The 20,713-nt window shown below is 41.3% G+C and overlaps 1 protein-coding gene across 1 annotated transcript in view; it reads right to left on the bottom strand.

Moving 5' to 3' along the window:
- Positions 1-16,372, bottom strand: part of zgc:162297 (uncharacterized protein LOC555865 homolog) — a 50,880-nt gene extending 34,508 nt beyond the window's left edge. The window contains exons 1-2 of the mRNA XM_060838089.1: positions 15,975-16,372; positions 10,212-10,269 (exon numbers count right to left, since the gene is read on the bottom strand). Of these exons, the coding sequence (XP_060694072.1) occupies positions 10,212-10,269; positions 15,975-16,067 (151 nt within the window). The 5' untranslated portion in view covers positions 16,068-16,372. The remainder of the gene's footprint in view (positions 1-10,211; positions 10,270-15,974) is intronic.
- Between the last annotated feature and the right edge of the window lie 4,341 nt (positions 16,373-20,713).

Below are 20,713 nucleotides of genomic sequence, written 5' to 3'. Positions count from 1 at the left end.
GGCCCCCTGGATAGTTCAGAACCAACATAACAGCTGTTGATCATTCAATGGCCTTTTGTTCTGCTAACACATACAGAGGTGGCAGCAACAGGTGCTGGTTATGCCAATTTGACTACGGTGAATTGTTGCAAGCTGACTACCTGCACCAACCAAGAGGGTTTCAGATTTGGATTAGAAGTGTGATGGGGTAAGCTTCAAAGCAAAAGCAAAACATCCAAAACAAACTTCTCTTTTGTTCAGTCTAATCTATTTATTTTATAGTCCCCTGCCAGAGCCAATGCAATAATGCAAAAAGGTCTGGAGGCACAGAACATACATCACCTTGTGAAACAGTTTTGCTTCCCATCTGTGAAAACAAATTGCAACTGGCAGCAAATATAAATAGGCCGCTATATGGCAGAGTTTCTCTCCTGGTGTCCAAGTTCTCCACTCAATTAATTCTCATTTCATTTCACATTTATTTTCCACTATGAAATGGTCTGCAGGCAAAAGAAAATGTAAATTGACAAACATTCACATTGAGCAATAGTCCAAATATAAATCTTACATATAACTTGTTCTGTGTTTGCAATTATTTGGATCTACAGTTTAAATAGTGAAATTGGTATACCAATACTACTTCCTATGATCCAAGACAAGAGGAAAGAGGGTGTAGGTTTGCTCACTGAGCTGTAGATTTGATATCCAGACGTTTCATTACCTGGCTAGGTAATATCATCAGTGGCAACCTCCAAGTGAAGCGAAGCTGTTGTCGGAGTGCAAATGGATCAAACCTACAGCTCAGCGAGCAAACCTACACCCTAAACCTCAACCTGAGCTACAAATCTTCACAAACCTTGCACAAGAGCAAAGAGTGGTTGACAAGGGCTGAACATTAAATGGCATTTTCTGATCAGAATTTTCTTTTGTACCTAGTTGCTTGAAAAATTAAGTTGGATTTTAAAAAATTGTCCAGGTTTATGAAAGAATAAGCTAAAAGAAACAGAAGTGGAATATATACACATTGACAATTTATATATTTGTGCTTCTGTACACTGACATCTTTATACAGTGGTTATTTAATTCATTTGCACAGGGATGTTCTAACAGAAAATAAAACTGAATAAATGTATAGATGCTGCTCTGGATAATGAAGATCTGAAGATCAGAGTAGCATGCCCAATGTATTGGCCAGCAATTATTTTTCAACCAGCACCGAGATCAATTGATCAGGTCATTTATTTCAATTGTGTTTGTAAGGCTTTGCTATACATAATTTGGTTCCAGTCTATCCTACAAGGCTTCAAAAACAAATGTAGTAAAGCATTTTAGGACTTCTTGAGATCAGGAAAAAAAATGATATCTTTATTTCACTCTTGCTTCCCTGAATAGAAGACCTAATTGAATTAAAATTAGAATATAGGAAAAACAACAAATGGAAGTTTAGATCTTCAGTGTATGATTTCAACAGGTACTGTTAATTTTGACATTCATGAAACGATGCTGAGATTACATAGGTAAAAACAAAGCAAATTGAGTTTTGAAAAGATTGATAGTGCCAAAGTTTACAGATTTAATACTTAACTTTCTCTTTGAAATTTATCATTTATTATTTTGAAGGGCAGAGGGAAGGGTCCTAAACTTAAAATAAGCAAATGCTTTCATTGATTAGATATGAGATTTGACAGGGATTTGACTTGTAAAGTTATTTTGATCTTTGACGTTATTTTGCCCCCTAGTTCTCTATACCTCTTTTCTGTCCACAGAGGAAGAGGCAAGTAACATACTTCCAAGTTGCCACCACAGTTTCCTTCGGCTTGTGAATTAGCAGTATTCCTTCTTTACTGCAGCAACAGCTGACCTGTGTTCAGTACCACAAAGCAATAGAGCAGAATGGGAATTAAGTACAGAGTTGGGAGACACACATGTATCCCACAATTCAATGTACAAATATTCCAAGTCACCAAACCATCAACTGTATGCGACCAAATAAAATGGAGATAAATATATAGTCTACATTTCACTGAATCATTTTGAAATAAGTAACTTGAATGAAATTTAAATCAAGCATCATAAGAGGATAAAATGAACTGACATTAAAATTAAGTACATTCAGGTTTTTATTGATTTTGTAGATAGATTAAATGCAGGTGACTAAAATAAAATTTGTAGAGAAAACAATGCAGGACCACCCATTTTGCAATTAATAGTAACAGTAATTTTAAAACCTACTTCAGCAATAAAATTGTGTTTCCCTTCTTCACCCTATCCTGCACACAATTGTCCTAAAGATGCAACTTTGTGGTTAGTACAATGTTCAGTGATTCATCCCAGGATTAATTAGCTGAAGGCTAGATACCCAGTGTCGGTGGGCTATTTTCTTGTCCTTTCCCTAACTCTTTCATAAGAACTAAGACAAATTATAGAAATCTTACTGTGGCCAGAATCGAACTTTTGCTCATCTTCAGGAATCACATGAAGCAGTGAAGGTGAATTTCTATTGCATCTTCCAAATTCACAACATCCACTAAAGAGAAGGGCAAAGGCAGCAGGCATGAGAACACAGTAGACAGGATAGTGAAGCTGGTGTTTAGTACCCTTGTCTTTATTTGTCAGGGCATTGAGTATAGGAGTTAGGAGGTCATGTTGCAGCTGTATGGGGAACATTGGTTAGGCCATTTTTTGAAATATTGCATTCAGTTCTGGTCTCCCTGTTATAGCAAAGTTGTGAAACTTGAAAGTATTCAGACAAAATTTATAAGGATGTTTCCAGGGTTGGAGGATTTAAGCTATAGGGAAAGGCTGAATATGCTGTAACTATTTTCCCTAGATTGTTGGAGGCCAAGGCGTGACTTTATAGAAGTTTATAAAAACATGAGGGACATGGATAGCCAGGGTTTTGTCCCCAAGGTAAGAGAGTCCAAAACTAGACAGCATAGGGGAGAGGGGAAAGATTTAAGAGGGACCCAGTGGAGGAGTTGGGTACAATTACAACATTTAAAAGGCACCTGGATGGGTAGATCCATAAGAAGAGTTTAGAGCGATATGGGTCAAAAGCTAGCAAATGGGACTAGATTAATTTAGGATATCTGGTCAGCCTGGGTGAGTTGGATTGAAGCGTCCATTTCCATGCTGTACATCTCTGTGAGTCTATGACTATCATTTCCACATACCGTTCTCAATCATATACCATCCTGACATAAACATGCAATTTTGAATCAAAATTCTAAAGTTCCCCATCCAATAGATTGTGTAGACAATTTCACCACACAGACTATAGTAGCTCAAGAGGATAACACACCACTCCTTATCAAACAGTGATGGCGATTGTTTTATGTTCCACCTATTTGGTGACCCTTCTACAGGAAGGATGTTGTTAAAATGGAGAGTTCAGAAAATATCCACAAGGATGTTGCCTGGACTAGAGGGTTTGAATTATAGGGAGAGACTGAATAGATTGGTGTTTCTTTCTCCTGGAGCATTAGAGAATGAGGGGTGGCCTTATCAAGATTCATAAAATCATAAGGGGCACAGATAGGCCTTTTTTCCCCAGGGTGGGAGAGTTCACAAGTAAAGGGCATGGCTAAAGATGAGAGGAGAAAGATTTAAAAGGAACCCGAGTGGTAATGTTTTCACAGAGTGGTACACAGACGGAATGAGCTGCCAGAGCAAGTGGTGGAGGTTGGTACAATTACAACATTCAAAAAGACAACTGGTGGCTTATACGATTAGGAAGTATTTAGAGCGATATAAGCCAAATGCTGGCAAATGGGACTAATTCAGACCAGTATATCGGATCAGTATGGATGATTTGGACTGAGGATCTATTTCCATGTTGTATGACTCTGAATCTAACAATGAATGTCGCAAAAATATCTGCATTCAGTCAGCTGTCACGCTGAAGAATTAAAAATCCTACATGTTTTTCAGTAGATAGCCAAACCCTTTCTTTCCCACAGTGTCAAAATCATTGACAATATATAGGTCAAGTGAGAAGTCCAGAGGGATTTTAATCAGGGAGAAAAAGGAAAGTAAGGATTTTGTTAATGACCATAGTGACAGCTGCATAGGAAAAGAGGCGTAAAACGAAACCTCCATATTTGACAGCATTGGAAAATGGTTCAACAGGGATCTTTGATGATAATAGTTTAATGCTTGGAGCAATGTCTCAATTGATGTGGAATGGAACCTTGTGGACACAGAAGAATGACTATTTTTAACTTTCGACAGTACAAACTGCCAAATTCAAAGCCATTAGCATTTACATGATTGTGGCTATGTTCATGGACCTGGGAAGTTGATTTGCAGACATCTAGGTGACATGTCCAGTGCTTTGGATCCTCCTGTGAAGTGCTGTACTCTCTCTTCTGGAATTTATTTGGTTCCAATCCTGCTGCTTCTGGTTGGCGGGAGTTCATTGTCATAGCTATTGGGTTTAGGTCTGAGGTTGTTAACGGAGCCTGTGGATGAGTGCCATGCTTCTAGAAATTCTCTGGCTGTCCTATGTTTAGCTTGTACTATTATCATTGTGTTGTGCAAGTCAAATTTGTGATTCGTGTCATCTGTGTGTATGGCTACTATGGACAGCTGGTCATGGCACTTAGTGGCTAGTTGGTGTTTGTGTATGTGGATTGCTAATTGTCTGCCTGTTTGTCCTATATGGTGTTTCATGCAGTCAGTGCATAGAATCCTGTAAATGAATGTTCGTCTTGCACATGATGGGATATGGTCTTTTGTTCTGGTGAGTTGTTGTCTGAGCGTGGCTGTTGGTTTATGGACCGTCATGAATCTGAGTGGTTGGGGACATCTGGCTGTTAGTTCTGAGATGTTTTTATATATGGCAGCATGGTTACTATTGTCCTCGTCACATTGTCTGTTTGCGAGGCATCTGAAGTTGCGGGACTATCCATTCTTGGTGAAGACTCTAGAGATGTGTTCTTATTTTCGTTGAGGTCAGGGATAGTGTAGTGTGTTGTAGCCCTTTTGAACAAGGTCCTAATGCAACTTCTCTGGTGTGGGTGTGTGTTTCAGATGTGATCCCTGTGTGCAGGTTTTACTGCAGAAGTAAGGAAATCGCAAAGTTTTGTTGTTAAATTGCAATTTGAAAATAATTTAAAAAGTGTACATTCAGCATTGAGAATAAAAAGTATTTCAACTTTTACATCCTTAAAATTGGTTTCTATTCTATTGCTACACTGAAATATATCATTTATTTCCTATAGCATCAGATCCATCGTTCTGACTAGAAACTCAAAAACCTTGAACAACTTTTGGCATTCCAATCCCTTTCTCAATTGCCCATAAATTAATCTTGAATTAGACAGAAAACAATTTTATAACATGGGAAGAATGGTACAAATGTGATGTTTTAAAAGATAGTGTTTGTAGCTGTCTATTTAATCCAAGATAAAAGGGAAGGACAAGGTGACATCATCTACTTTAAATTCTGACAGTTTGGGAGTCAGGGGTAGCGGTAGCAGTAGCAAGAAAGAACAAATGGAGAGTTACTAGCAAAGTGCAAATTTTTCACACTGGAAAACAACGGAAGGATCAAGAGCGCTAAATGTTGTCAGACTTTTTGTCTCTCAAGTTCTTATATTAAAAAAAAAAGAGGCACCTCACAGAGACAAAAAGCTGCAGCCAGTATGATCAGCAACAGTAAGGCAGGTGCAAGTTCTCTACAAGTTACAGGAAAAATGCAGGATAGAAGGTAATCTGGTCAAAGAGAGACATCCCAGGGCAATCACAAGACTCCAGAAGATTTGTGGTGCTGAAAAAGCACAGCCGGTCAGGGCAGCATTCAAGGAGCAGAAGAATTAACGTTTCAAGCAGAAACCCTTCATCAGTAATGAGGCTTGTGGTCCAAAGGGAGAGAGATAAATGGGAGGGGGTAGGGCTGGAGAGAAAATAGCTGGGAAAATAGATGAAGGTCAGGGTGAAGGTGATAGGACGGAGAGGAGGGTGAAGCAGATAGGTGGGACAGAAAATGGACAGGTAGGACAGTTCAAGAGAGTGGTACTCAGTTGGAAGGTTAGATCTGCGATAAGATGGGGGAAGGGGAAATCCTGCTCCTGAGATGCTGCCTGACCAGTTGTGCTTTCCCACCACAGGACTCTGACTTGATCTCCAGATCGGCAATCTTCACTTTTCCAAAAGATTTGCCCTGGCAACACTGATAGAGGGAAAAAAAATCAACTGGTCTTACTGCTGATAGTCTGTTAAAAAATTCTCCAAAAACTGATGAACGTACTTTTCGACAATCATCTGATGTTATGATTGATGAAGGGGAGAAACGTGTACCCAATGGAAGTAGGGAGTGATGATGGACTGCTTCCTCAAAACACACACTTCTTCCACTTTGTAGCCTCAACAGAAAATTCCATACAGAAATTTCTCGTTGTTAGTTTTGTATAAAGAAATAACAATGGAGAAAATAATACACGATCAAAAAAAATCAAACATATAATGTGTTGAACTGAGTCATTTATCAATGAGTCCATGCTATGAACATCTGCTTCTGTTAAAAATGCTGAAGGGCACAAATGACTTCATGACAGTTTGTCCTACATTTGAAGGATTGTAGCTTTTACCATGAACTCGAACAGTGCTATTGGGACAATTGGTGATTCCCATTATTTATGCCCTCTTCTCTCCAAGAGTTTTGATCAAAGTTGATTCAGCAAAGGAAGATCAACTCAAATATACTTTGTGCCTGTTTTAGTAGTAATGTAGCCTTAGATTCTGCTTTCCTCAGGCAGCAGCGTGCAGCATAGCTTCTGAAACAGACAGCATTCTCAACAGACAGTCACTTCCTATACAAATGTATGCGTCATTTATCATCCATGTTGACACATGGATTGCTGTAGTTAGCTATTGTAAGTTCCAGAGTGTGGTGCTAGAAAATCAACTTTTTGGGCAAAAGTCCTTAAATTTCCCAAAACTTTGATTTTCCTGCTCCTCAGATGCTGCCTGACCTGCTGTGTTTTTCCAGCACCACACACACTGTTCTAATTTCCAGTATCTGTGGTCCTCACTTTCGCCTATTCTAATGTATATAAATAACTGGCTTTTTTCTAAAATCTAAATTTAGTTCTTTCATTTTTTTTTGATTTTCAAAGAATCCATACTGCATTATTTTACAAACTTCATCTGTGTTTATTTTTTATTCCTGATGACACCCAAAATCAGCATACAACATACTTCAAGTAATCTGATCGTCAATTAATTACTCATATGCAGGATGAAAAAAGTGACAGTACATAGCCCTTCAGGAGATCCAGTGTCTGTAAACACAAGTTTTGAGTAAATTATACTCCTGTTGGATCCTATTGTGAAAGAACTCATGATCCAAAGTAGGAGAGTAGGATTAATATCAAGCATTTCTGTTTTAACATTAAAAGCAGAAGAGAAATCAATAATGGATTAAGTTGCCTAACCTATCTATATCCTGCTGGGTTAGATGGACAAAGGTCAGAACTGCATCACTCATTAACTTATGAGGTTGAGTGGGAAAACATAACTAAACAACACATACAATAAGAGGATCTAAAGGCACTTCAACTTAATCATTCAAAAAACTGCATAACAATCAATACTAAAGCAACTGGTTGGTGACCATTCCAGCTTAACAGTTAAACCTTCAGGGTAACAGGGATAGCGATGAACAATTTCAAGGAAGGAACAAACTATATACAGGTATTAAAGCAATTTCTAAAAGACCACAGAGAAGGGAACTGCTAACTGATAAGTGTATATCATCCAGAATGTCTTGAGTCTGAAATCTCTTGGAGAATTGACTACCTGTGGGGTTAACATTTTAAGACATTAATGAAAGCTGTTATTTCTACCGTTTACAGGTTGCTTGCTAAGTAATGCTCAACATTGCTTTTGATTTGTTATTTTGTATCTTGCCATTCTTCACGCCAGTAATTAGGACCAAAACTATGCACAACTGAACTTCTGTAAAGGCTTGCAAGTGTTACATGTGAACTTCAATGAGCTCCTGCAAAATGAGCCAGGGGTTTCACAACAGGATATCCAAAATTACAAAAGACTACAATGTAATGCAATTCGTTTGACTGGTGAAGCAGTTACCAATAGTTTTAGTTATTGACTTTCCACCTGAGATCATTGTTTCCCCGAACATTTCCAAAGAGACCTCATTACAAGACTGAAAAAGTGCTGAGACACTCCTTGATGAGAACTGCCAGAGAAAGAGAAGTTGGCAGTGGTGATGGGCATAAGGTTGTAGACCTGTGAAAGCGGGATGGTGGTGGGAGGGAAATACAAACACTAAAGAGCATACACAAAAGCACTTTCCCATAAGGGAAGCTCAACACTCCAGGTTGGAGACTTGTTTTAGGAGTCAGAAGATTTGGTTTGAAATGGTCACTGTCTGCCAGTTGTGTCACTGGATGTTATTCAAGACTTGCTGTCAAGGGAATTGAGATGGTTAATTATTAAAACTATTTTGAAATCATCTGGACACTTGAAGAAACTGTCCCACAACTGACCTTATCATAAATGAAAGGATGCAGCTGATGGTGGGAATGCCAAACATGCTTCTCTAAAGAACCACTACATTGATGTTCTTTCGGCTTCAATGAATAGAGCTTCCATCAATCCCAATCATCTTCCTTGGTGTCAGAAATGACTCCATTTGTTGAATAATTTTTCTAATGAATTCCATTCACTCTCACTGAATGTATTTTTTGCTCGGGATTCTTGAGAGGAAACTTAAGCCTTGATGTGAAGGGTACTCTCCTCAGCTAAAGTACTGCATCAAGTTCTAGCCACCACTTTCAGAAGAATGTAAACCTACTGGACGGAGGGCAAAACAAGTTTAAAATAATGATTCTAGGGAGAAGCATTTCAGAAATGGAGATGTATAGAAAAAATTGACACAGTTATACCTTGGAAGAGAAAGCTGAGGGGAGATTTAATTCAAGCGTTTATTAAATCATGAGGGGTCTGGATAGAATAAATAGGGAAAAAAAGTTCTCATTCATGAAAGGATCGAAAATGACAGCGCAAAGATTTAAAGTAATTAGTTAAAGCAAAGGTGAAATGAGGACAGTTAAAAGTTAAGCACAAAACATTGGGTCTAGAATGACATGTAGATCAGACTGGCTATGGATTATAGATTTCTTTCCCTAATCACTTTGCACATCAAGGGATTAGGGTCTGGAATGAAGTACCTGAGGGTGTGGTGAGCATTCAAAAAAAAATTAGATGGCTTACTAAAAGGAAATAATGCGTAGATTACGGAGAGAAAAAAAAAAGTTAGTCCTAGATGAGATGTTCATTTGAAAAGTTAGCACAAGCATGAAAAGCCCCCTTCTGCACTATAACAATTCTGTAATTTAGTGATTAAACATTAGGTCTTTGCTGTGCTCTCCATTTATAGATTCTCCAGGTAGGGGAAACAACTTCTCAACATCTATCCTGTCAAGCTTACAACAAATCTTATAAGTTGCAATGAAATCACCTCTCACTCTTCTAAATTCCAGAGTATAAACTCCAAGCTACTTAATCTCACAGTTCCTAAAGTGAATATGTGCTTTCTTAGATTAGGGTAACAAAACTATGCACAACACTTCAAATGTGACCTCACCCTGAACAAAATTGCACCTGTACTCCAGCCCCTTTACAATAAAGGTCAAAATGTCTTTTACCTGAATTGCTTGCTATATTTTGTTCTATTCTTTGTTGGGATATAGGCATCAACGTCAAAGTCAGAATTTATTGACCTCCCTAACTAACCTTGGTTTGTTGAGCCGTTTCAGAGGACGGTTAAAAGTCAACCACATTGCAATGGGTCTGAAATAGCATGTAGATCAGACAGGCTATGGATTACAGATTTCCTTCCCGAATGGATATTACAGAACCAGATCAATTTTTACAACAATTGATTACTAGATGAGTGACATGACCAACACACTATCATATCCCAACTGCATGTGAACTTTGTGCTGCTTGAAAATGAACAACCAAATCTATCAGAATATCATTTTAAAAATTAATACCGTGAAAAAAATGCTTTGCTTTTTCCAAAGTGATAATCTCCTTTCCCCACATTTCATCTTACCATCTTAACGTCCAGTCATTATTTCTTCGGAGCCCAGATCTCCTCAGAGTTGTTCCACTTTGTTTATTTGTGTCAATCCAATACATTCATAAAAAGGTTTTTCTAAGACAAGATCAGTAGCAATACAATATTCCTCATAACTCACCAGTAGTAAATGCCTTCCACTCATCCATCCTAAAAACGATATTGATGAATATGCAGAACTGCAAAAAAAGTACATTAAATGCCCAATTTTTAGTGTCGCTGTAGAATAAAACGAACAGTATCACTACATCAAAATAGTGCCATAAATGTTAAAAATAATAAATTGTACAAAACATTTTTAAAAAATTACAATAACAAATTAGCTAGTTAATAACACAATCCACCTCGAACAACTTAGTTAAAATGCCTATTTTCACAGAATTCAAGCAGGGAGGTTTGACTAATGGTTGTTCAGGTCCAGACTGTAGATAATTCACCGATCAAAATTACAGTTTAATACCTTGCAACCAAAAGCAATTAAGCAAATATGGAAAACATTTCCATAAAATTGCATTTTCTAAATAATTTCCAAGCAAAAAGGAACAAGTACAGTAAGATTGAGAGGTTGCTTCTCCCTTAAACCTAATCAAGTGCAAATGGAATACTATTGCTTTAACTGGTCATATAGAAATGGCTAGTCATTGAAAATAGAATAACAGAATCCCTACAGCATGGACGCAAGCCATTCAGCCCACCAAACCCACCCTGACCCTCTGATCAGTATCCCATCCAGTCCCACCCTCCTAACCTTTCCCTGTAACTGTACATTTCCCACAACTAATCCACTTAACCTGGACATGATGAGCAATTTAGCATCAACATGGGGCAAGGGGGAGCCTGACAGCATTTTTCATAACAATGACATTGGCTTAAAGGCTGATGTTTTAAGTCAGGATGCATAATTCAACATCAACACTTTGTATAAATGAAACAGGAAAATGGAAACAATACGGTACATGTACAAATTGAGTGACAATATAATAGATTCTTCATTCCGGTTGACTTTTCATTAGCCCAGATTTTACTTGAAAATAAACATGGGAATGAGGATGGATAGGTTACTCATCCCTTTGAGCCTGTTTCACCATTTGATACAACCATGCTATTCCAATTACTTCACCTCCCCACCTACCCTATTCTCATGGGCAAAAGAAAATTCCCTTCTCTGTCTTAAATGAGCGAGGCATTATTTAGAAATAGTAACCCTAGTTCTAGAATTTTCCACAAAACAATGCATCCACCCTGTCAAGATCTTTAATTTGAATCAAATTACCTCTGTCTTTTCTAAATTACAGGAAATACAATAGCAACCTGTCCACCCTCTCCCCAGGCAACTCACCTATTCCAGATATTAGTCGAGTAAACCTTCTTTGAACTGCTTTCTTTAAAATAAGATGACTATTATTATTCAGAGTACTCCGGGATGGTCCAATCAACTCCCCACATAACAAAGACAAACTTCATTTTGCATTCTGGTTCTCTTATAATATGTATTTTTTTTAAATCAACATTCCCATTAGGTTATATCTACATAGTAATGTTTTGCAACTTATGTACTAGGGCACACAGTTCGCTCTATCTCCGCTCTTTAACTTCTCACAATTCACATGACACTTTTTATTCTTCCTTTTAAAATGGAAATTTCACATTTCCCTACAAGATAATTTATTTGCAAGATCTTTACCTACTTATTTCAAATGTCTATATTCCTTGACAGTCTCCTTACATCTTCTCTACAACTCACTTTCCTACCCCATTCAAGCAAACGTCCAGTTCCTTTCATCCAGGTTGTTGGTATAAATTGTAAAAGGTTAAAGGCCGCAGGCACTGTGGCGCAACACTTGTAATATCTTGATGATCCTTTCTGGCTATGTTCTAGTTCTTGTTGAGTAGGCAATCTTGCAGCTATATCAATGTGTTACTAATGATGTCATAAGCTTTTATTTTTCTTAAATCTGAGGAACTCTGGAAAATTAAAACTAACGTATCAGCTATTTCACAAGTCACTCCTTTGAAGATCCTAGAACGAAGTCAATAAGGTCCTGGAGAACTGTCGGCCCGTAGCTCCAATTTTTAGCACCACTTCCCTGGTGACTAATTTTCCAGAGTTCCTCCTTCATTTCCATTCACTGATTCACAATTATTTCTGGGATGCCAATTTTATTTTCCACTGAGGAGCGGTGCACATTGTTGCACAATGCCAAAACTAGTCCAGACAGTTCTCGCATTGGCTCCAAAACATGCTGTTCTCTATCCCAAAACATTAAAATTCAAAGAAAAGTAAACTACTGCTGAAGCTGGAACTCTTGTAATAAAAACAAAGTGCTGTAGAAACCCAGGTCTGGCAGCATCCACAGAGAGAGAAACAGTTAACATTAAGATTAATACGATATTTCAGAAGAGCAATTGAATTTCTCCAGAATATACTGCTTTATTCTACAAATTCATCTCAGCTACTTTTGCCCATCTAACTTTTCCAGTTTTTGCAGTAAGTTATAATTATCACCCTATCTTTTTGGCAAGCTCACATTAATATTTGACTTATGTTCCATACTACCACGCGGTTACGGTTAGGGCAGCTTTTTATTTTACATACCACTCTTGAAAGTTACTTCTTGCCTTCATCATTTCTTATTTCCACCCAAACCACATCAATATCCTGATTCCCTGCACTTAGATCATCGCCCCTTATTGTATTGATACTAATGATTAATACAGCCACCTTTTCAGAGCCTCCGTTCTTTCCCAAGGCAAACGTAACCTTCAATATTCAGTTCCCAATCTACTTTTCAGCAATATCTCTCATAACCATCAGATCAGATCAGACTTATTTCTATTTGTCTTATCAGCGCATCAGTTTCATTTTGAAAGTTACTTCAAGTGGAGAACTTTTAGTTTTGTCCTTCTGTAATAGCAATGGCAGCAAACTTGGTAATTACAGTCATTGCTCCTCTGAAATGAAAAGCAATGTCTGAAACCCAGAAATGCACAGAATGCAGGAATTACTGTTGGAATTTGACATTTCTTCAGTTCAGTGCATTCTACTGGACTGCACGGAGGGATACCTCGGATGACAAATGACATACTTCAGAGTTTATTCTGAAAAAGTGACATCATGCTGATTTGAGATAAAACTAGTTTTTAAAAAGTCCACAATTACTCATATGGAGCCTCTTTAGAATCATAGAATCCCTATAGTGCGTAAGCATCAAGTCAATCGATTAGGGATAGTCAACACGGCTTTGCGCGTGGGCAATCATGTCTCACAAACTTGAGTTTTTTTGTAGTAACAAACAGGATTGATGAGGGCAGAGCAGTAGACATGATCTATATAGATGAAGGAGGGCTCCGGCCTGGAACGTCGATTTCCCAGCTCCGCTTTTCCAGTAACACACACGCAAATCTGATCTCTAACATCTGCAGACCTCACTGTCTCACCAGTGATCTATATGTCATTCGACAAGGTTTTCCCATAGGAGATTGGTTAGCAAGGTTACATCTCATGGAATACAGGGAGAACTAGTCATCTGGATGCAGAACTGGCTCAAAGGTAGAAGACTGAGATTGGTGGTGGAGTGTTGTTTTTCAGCCTGAGGCCTGTGATCAGTGGGTTGCCACAACGATCAGTGCTGAGTCCACTACTTTTCATAATTTATATAAATGATTTGGATGTGAGCAGATGTATAGTTAGTAAGTTTGCAAACGACACCAAAATTGGAGGTGTAGTGTTCAGTGAAGAAGGTTACCTCTGATTACAACCGGATTTTGATCAGATGGGCCAATGGGCTGAGAAGTGGCAGATGGAGAGAAACTTAGATAAATGTGAGGTGCTGCATTTTGGGAAAGCAAATCTTAGCAGGACTTATACACTTAATGGTAAGGTCTTCACAAGTGTTGCTGAACAAAGAGACCTTGGAGTGCAGATTCATAGCTCCATGAAAGTGGTGTCACAGGTAGATAGGATAGTGGAGAAGGCATTTGGTATGCTTTCCTTTATTGATCAGAGTATTGAGTACAGGAGTTGGGAGGTCATGTTGCGGCTGTACAAGACACTGGTTAGGCCACAGTTGAAAGATTGCGTGCAATTCTGGTCTCCTTCCTATCGGAAAGATGTTGTGAAACTTGAAAGGGTTCTGAAAAGATTTACAAGCATGTTGCCAGGGTTGGAGGATTTGAGCTATAGCGAGAGGTTGAATAGGCTAGGGCTGTTTTCCCTGCAGAGTTTGAGGTTGAGGGGTGACCTTATAGAGGTTTACAAAATTAAGAGGGGCATGGATAGGATAAATAGACAAAGTCTTTTCCCTGGGGTGGGGGGAGTCCAGAACTAGAGGGTGTAGGTTAGGGCGAGTAGGGAAAGATATAAAAGAGACCAAAGGGGCAACCTTTTTTCACGCAGAGGGTGTTACTTGTATGGAATGAGCTGCCAGAGGAAGTGGTGAAGGCTAGTATAATTGCAACATTTCAAAGGCATGTGGATGGGTATATGAACAGGACGGGTTCCCAGGGACCAGGTTCTGGCAGGTTGTACTAGATTGGGTTAGGATATCTGGTTGGCATGGACAAGTTGGACTGAAGGGTCTTGTTTCCGTGATCCCACCTCCACAACCCCACTTTAAGCCATTAAGGAGGGCGGCATGGTGGCACAGTGGTTAGCACTGCTGCCTCACAGCACCAGAGACCTGGCTGGGTTCAATTCCCACCTCAGACGACTGACTGTGTGGAGTTTGCACATTCTCCCAGTGTCTGCACGGGTTTCCTCCGGGTGCTCCGGTTTCCTCCCACAATCCAAAAATGTGCAGGTCAGGTGAATTGGCCATTCCCCGTGTTAGGGGTAAACATAGGGGAATGGGTCTGGGTGGGTGCGCTTCGGCGGGTCGGTGTAAACTTGTTGGGCCAAAGGGCTGTTTCCACACTAAGTAATCAAACATTATTTTTGCTGAATGTCAACGGTACCCATTCTGAAAGAAACCCTACACCTTAAAAACTTTTTAAAGTATATAATTTAAGTTACCTAATTACAACACCCCAATATTTTAGATAAAAATTAAAAATAAATCAATTCAGCAATTTGACAATTTCTGATTTGCTGCCTTGGAGAATATGAAAAGTCACATGAAAAAGATCAGGAAACCACAATTATAAGCACTGTGTACAAATTTAAGGTCAGCAGCAACTATTGTTGCTTTTTCTGATAAATATAAAACACTGCTTAACGTAATCGTTTTGCAGCAAATAAATGTCGCCCATAAAAACGTGATCATACTTAGATTAATTATTAAACCAATTCATTATTTCCTAGATACACCTCATCTGATATATAAGTGAGTGTACTGATGATGAAAAAAGTGTTCGCCATCCCTGGATCTTTCAGGAATACATAATCTCCGAGCTTATAGCTTGAACTCGACTTCAGGAAAACGACTGCCCTAAAAGGCAAATGCACACGTTTAAAATCCTAAGTAAAAACACTTTTGAACGCTATCTAGTAATTTCGCGTTTCCAATCACTGCTGTCTCCTTTCGCCAATTTAGAAAATGCTCAGATACTCTTCTACCTTGTAAAAAACACTCCCGTTTCGCTAACGGGAGATTTCTACCCGAGCTGGACCGACTGGGATCTGAATCACAACCCGGCCCAGAGCCCGCTACACCGGGGGGTGGGAGGAGGAGCAGGTCTGTCTGAGCCCCCAGTAAACAGGTGACAACGGATCTGGGCAGACGGGGCGGTGACACTTTGACCAAAACATGACCTGGGCCCCGCAGGCTGGAGCCTGAAACAAAAACCCCGCTGCAGCCCAGGCTCCTTCTCCTGGTTCTTCCGCCTGATTTTAACACAATGGCCGCCGCTGCAGCTGCTGCCGCCGCCGCTTATTTACGGCCTTTACCTTTCCGTGCTCTTCTCGGAGCCGTGAGAGAGTCAGTGGCTGGGAGTGCGGCGGTTTGCTGGCGGCACAGGGCCGATGCTGCGAGTCTGCCATTTCCTCCAGAGCCGGAGCCGGAGCCGGAGCCCGAGCTTGTGTTTGATAAACACTCAGGAACTGGGAGTCCTAAAGAAATGTTTATGTATGTGATAACTGCAGCTGCACAACTCCTCACTCCTCGTCCGCATAGAGAGAGCAGGTCTTGTCATCAACACTGTCGGAGCGGAAAACATCTCACACTCGCATTATTAGCACAAATAGCCCGAAGCGCAGCTGTTCCTTTTTTCGTTGAAGCCGCTCGCTCTCAGCAAGACCCACCGCCCGACGCCATCTTGCTCCGGGACGGTCTGGACTGCGGCACGTGGTACAGGGGGCGGGATGCGACTCGACACGTGATACAAGGGGTGGGGATGCAACTCCAATACGTGATACAGGGGGCGGGATGCGACTCGGCACGTGATACAGGGGGCGGGATGCGACTCGACACGTGATACAAGGGGCGTGGACGTAACACTCCACGTGACATGGGGGCGGGGACGACACGGGGTGCGGTTGCTTCTCATGACGTGATGTGAGCCTGTCATTGTGGGTCACATGACCAATCGGCGCCTGGGTTCAGCCCGGTGACAGCAGAGTACGTGACTCGGAAGGTAAACACACATGGTGTCTGACTGCTGAAAACACCAGCACTGACAGGTGCTGCATACCTGACTTCATACACTCATTCAAAACCACTTCGGAGTATCATCAGTTCTGAGGAAGAATCACTCGAACCGAAATGTTAACCATTCGACAAAACCTGTCCAACCTGCTGAGCTTTCTCAACAATTTGTGTTATTTTTAATTTTGGTGTACTATCATTTTACAGTGTACGTTATTGTTATTGTGGTGAATCCACGCATTGTCCTGTTAATATCCGTTCTTAGTGTTTGGTGCATTACCAGAAAAGTGCTGCGTAATCCAAGTTGAATGATTTAAACTTCAAGTTCACTAGCTGTAAACTTAGCTACAAATATATTAAAATTTAGCATACACATTCAATAAAAGGATGCTAACTTTGTTCTTTAGTAATTCCTAATATCTGCTATTCTCTGAAGGAAACAATTGAAATTAGAATTGCCAAGCAAACACGCGTGACCATTAGTTTTGGTCCACGTGAAAATAAATTATTCACTCAATGAGCAATGCAGGCGGCTCATCGTAAGCAGTGATGTACAGATCATGTAGGTTACACTGCACAGGGAATACACAAGGCAAGATCAACATTAGCAAGATCAGCATTATTTGAGGTGAGAGAATCCATTTATCTAATAACGGCCGGGAAGGAGCTGTTGATGAACTTGCTAGTGCATGTGTTCAAGCTTCTGTATCTCCTCCTGATGAAAGAGATTGTAGGCGATCATTACTGGGGAGCAATGGGTCTTCAATGATGGTGACTGCATTTCCCAGCAATGAGCTGTGTGAATGGAGTTCTCAGATGGAAGGTTGGCTTCTGTCTGGGCTGTGCATACAGCCTCTGTAGTTTCTTAGTCCTGGAGCAGTTGCCACACCAGGCTGTTATACACTCAGACATTATGCTTTCAGTGATGCATCTTTGGAAGTTGGTAAGGGTTCTTGTGAACATTTCAATTTTCCTGAGCTACCTGAGGAAGGAGAGGCATGGTTGTACCTTCTTGACTGGAAGATCCAGGATAGATTGTCAATTATTTTTTTCTCGCAGAATGAACAGAACCTCTTGCACACCTGTTCTTCTTTCCCCCCACACTATCGCCTAACTCCCTAACTGCAGTAGTGCTTATTTTTTCCCCAGCAGCCATGTTGTGTGTGTGCAGGTGTGAGACACAGTAAACAACAAAAGGTGCACAATTTTTAAAAAATTAACCCCCACACTACCGCCTAAATCCCTAACTGCGGTAGTGCTTATTTTTCTCCAGCACCCATGGTGTGTGCGTGCAGGTGTGAGACATAAAGTGCACCTTCTCCAGAGACACCAGGCTCTAACATAACTGCGGAGGAGGGACAGGCAGTCAGCCTTAACGACCGCCTCCACGTCCCGCTGCCTGGACCTGTTTATGACCACTTTGGCCAGGCCCAAGAGCAGACCCACGAGGAGGTCTTCAGACATGCCCTCCCTCCTCCGTACCGGGTGCCCAAAGATCAGGAGCGTGGGACTGAAGTGCAACCAAAAGCAGAGGAGCTTTTTAAGAAAATCAAAAAGGGAGTGCAAACACCCACACCCAATATACACATGGTCCACGGACTATACAGTGCCACAGAACAAGCAGTTGGACTGGGAGTTCGTGAACCACTGCAATCTGCGGTTGCAGGGGACCGTTGCGTGCAGCACCTTCCACCCCAGATCCCTGAGAGAAGGAGAGGACTCCTGTGTTGGGAGCCCTCCACTGGGGATCCCCACCACTTGGTGGCAAATGGGCACGACAAGACGTGTCCAAACGGTGGATGAGGGAGAAGAGGTGGGCGGTGTGCAGCAGCAGTCGATACAGGGCCCGCCTTTTTACGTCCTTAAAAAGGGACAAAATTAAAATTCCGGAGGCGGCTCAGGTTGTGGGGCACAGGCCCCTGCGGGAAGTATGGAACCTTGAGGCCAATGTAAAATTACTTCTGGGCAGGGGTAAGCGCGGATGGGATTCCCCGCACACCTGAGTATCCTCCAACTGGTGCACTACATCGGGTCCGAGCATCGACGTTTTAAGATGTTGGATGGCGGTGGCCACATACTGGACGTCTACCACTGCCCTGCTCTCTTATGTCCTGCAGCAGCGTCCAGCCCAGGACCCCGGCACCCAGCATGTCCCCTACCCTGGTCACCCTTGCCAGGTTGTCAATTATTAACACTCTGAGGAACTTCATTTTCTCTACCCGCTCATCCTCAGTTCCATTGATGTAGATGGGGGGTCCTTCCAACATATTTAGTTTATGTTGAGGGAGAGGTTGTTCTAACTGCTTGTCACCAAGGTCCTCTATCTCAGAGTCATAGAGATGTACAGCATGGAAACTGACCCTTCGGTCCAACCCGACCAGATATCCTAACCCAATCCCAACCCGGCCAATACCGCTCCAAACCCTTCCTATTCATATACCCATCCAAATGCCTCTTAAATGTTGCAATTGTACCAGCCTCCACCACGTCCTCTGGCAGCTCATTCTATACACACACAACCCTCTCCGTGAAAAAGTTGCCCCTTAGATCTCTTATATCGTTCCCCTCTCACCCTAAACATATGCCCTCTAGTTCTGGACTCCCCGACCCCAGGGAAAAGACTTTGCCTATTTACCCTATCCATGCCCTTCATAATTTTGTAAACCTCAATAGGGTCACCCCTCAGCCACCAACGATCCAGGTAAAACAGTCCCAGCATGTTCAGCTCTCCCTGTAGCTCAAATCCTCCAACCCTGGCAACATCCTTATAAATCATTTCTGAACCCTTTCAAGTTTCACATCTTATCAATAGGAAGACGACCAGAATTCCAACGGTGGCCTAACCAATATCCTGTACAGCCGCAACATGACGTCCCAACTCCTATACTCAATACTCTGACCAATAAAGGAAAGCATAACAAATGCCTTCTTCACTATCCTATCTACCTGTGACTCCAATTTCAAGGAGCTATAAACCTGCAATCCAAGGTCTCTTTGTTCAGCAGCTCTCTTGAAGACCTTACCATTAAGTGTACAAGTCCTGTTAAGATTTGCTTTCCCATAATGCAGTACCTCGCATTTATCTGAATTAAACTCCATCTGCCACCTCTCAGCCCATTGGCCCATCTGGTCCAGATCCTGTTGTAATCTGAGATAAACCTCTTTGCTGTCCACTACACCTCCAATTGTGGTGTCATCTGCAAACATACCCTTCGCTATTTTGACTCATCGTCATTAGATATGGTGGTGTCATCACTGAACTTGTAGATGGTATTCGTTCAGAATTTGGCAACAGTCATGGGTTTATAGTGAGTAAAGTAAGGGGCTGAGGTCACATCCTTTGGGATGCTCTAGTGTTGAGTGTTATGGTGGAGGAGGTGCAGTTCCTATCTTCATGGACTGTGGTCTTTGGGTCAGAAAGCTAAGGATCCAGTTGCAGAGAGGGGAGCCAAGACCAAAGTATTGGCGTTTTAAGATCCATCTGGAGAAGACAATGGTGTTGAAGGTGAGCAGGACTCTGATGTGTCCTTAAAGTCCAGATGTTCCAGGGATGAGTGCAGGCCTAGGGCAATGGCATCCCCTGTGAACTTATGACATCAGTCAGGGATTGAGGCAGGTTGGGAGACTGGAGTTGATGTAAGCCATGACCAGTCTTTTGAAGCACTTCATGATTATTGAGGTGAGAGCCTCTGGGCAGTGGTCATGAAGGCAGGTTACATGTGCTATCTTAGATCCCGGGATGATGGTGGTCTTCTTAAAGCAGGTAGGGACTTTGGCTTGGGGAGAGGTTGAAATTGTGCAGGTTAGGTGAATTGGCTATGCTAAATTTCCCGTAGTGTTAGGTGAAGGGGTAAATGTAGGAGAATGGGTCTGGGTGGGTCACGCTTCGGTGGTTCGGTGTGGACTTGTTGGGCCAAAGGGCCTGTTTCCACATTGTAAGTAATCTAATCTAAGATGTCAGTGAATACCTCTGCCAGTTGATCCGCACAGAATCTGAGTGCTCGATTACTCCCAGGAAGACCAATCTGACATCTGCAATGGT

This window comes from Hemiscyllium ocellatum, chromosome 17 (genome assembly GCF_020745735.1).
Source record: "Hemiscyllium ocellatum isolate sHemOce1 chromosome 17, sHemOce1.pat.X.cur, whole genome shotgun sequence".
NCBI classification, from domain to species: Eukaryota; Metazoa; Chordata; class Chondrichthyes; order Orectolobiformes; family Hemiscylliidae; genus Hemiscyllium; species Hemiscyllium ocellatum.
This window is presented reverse-complemented; position numbering and strand designations above follow the sequence as displayed.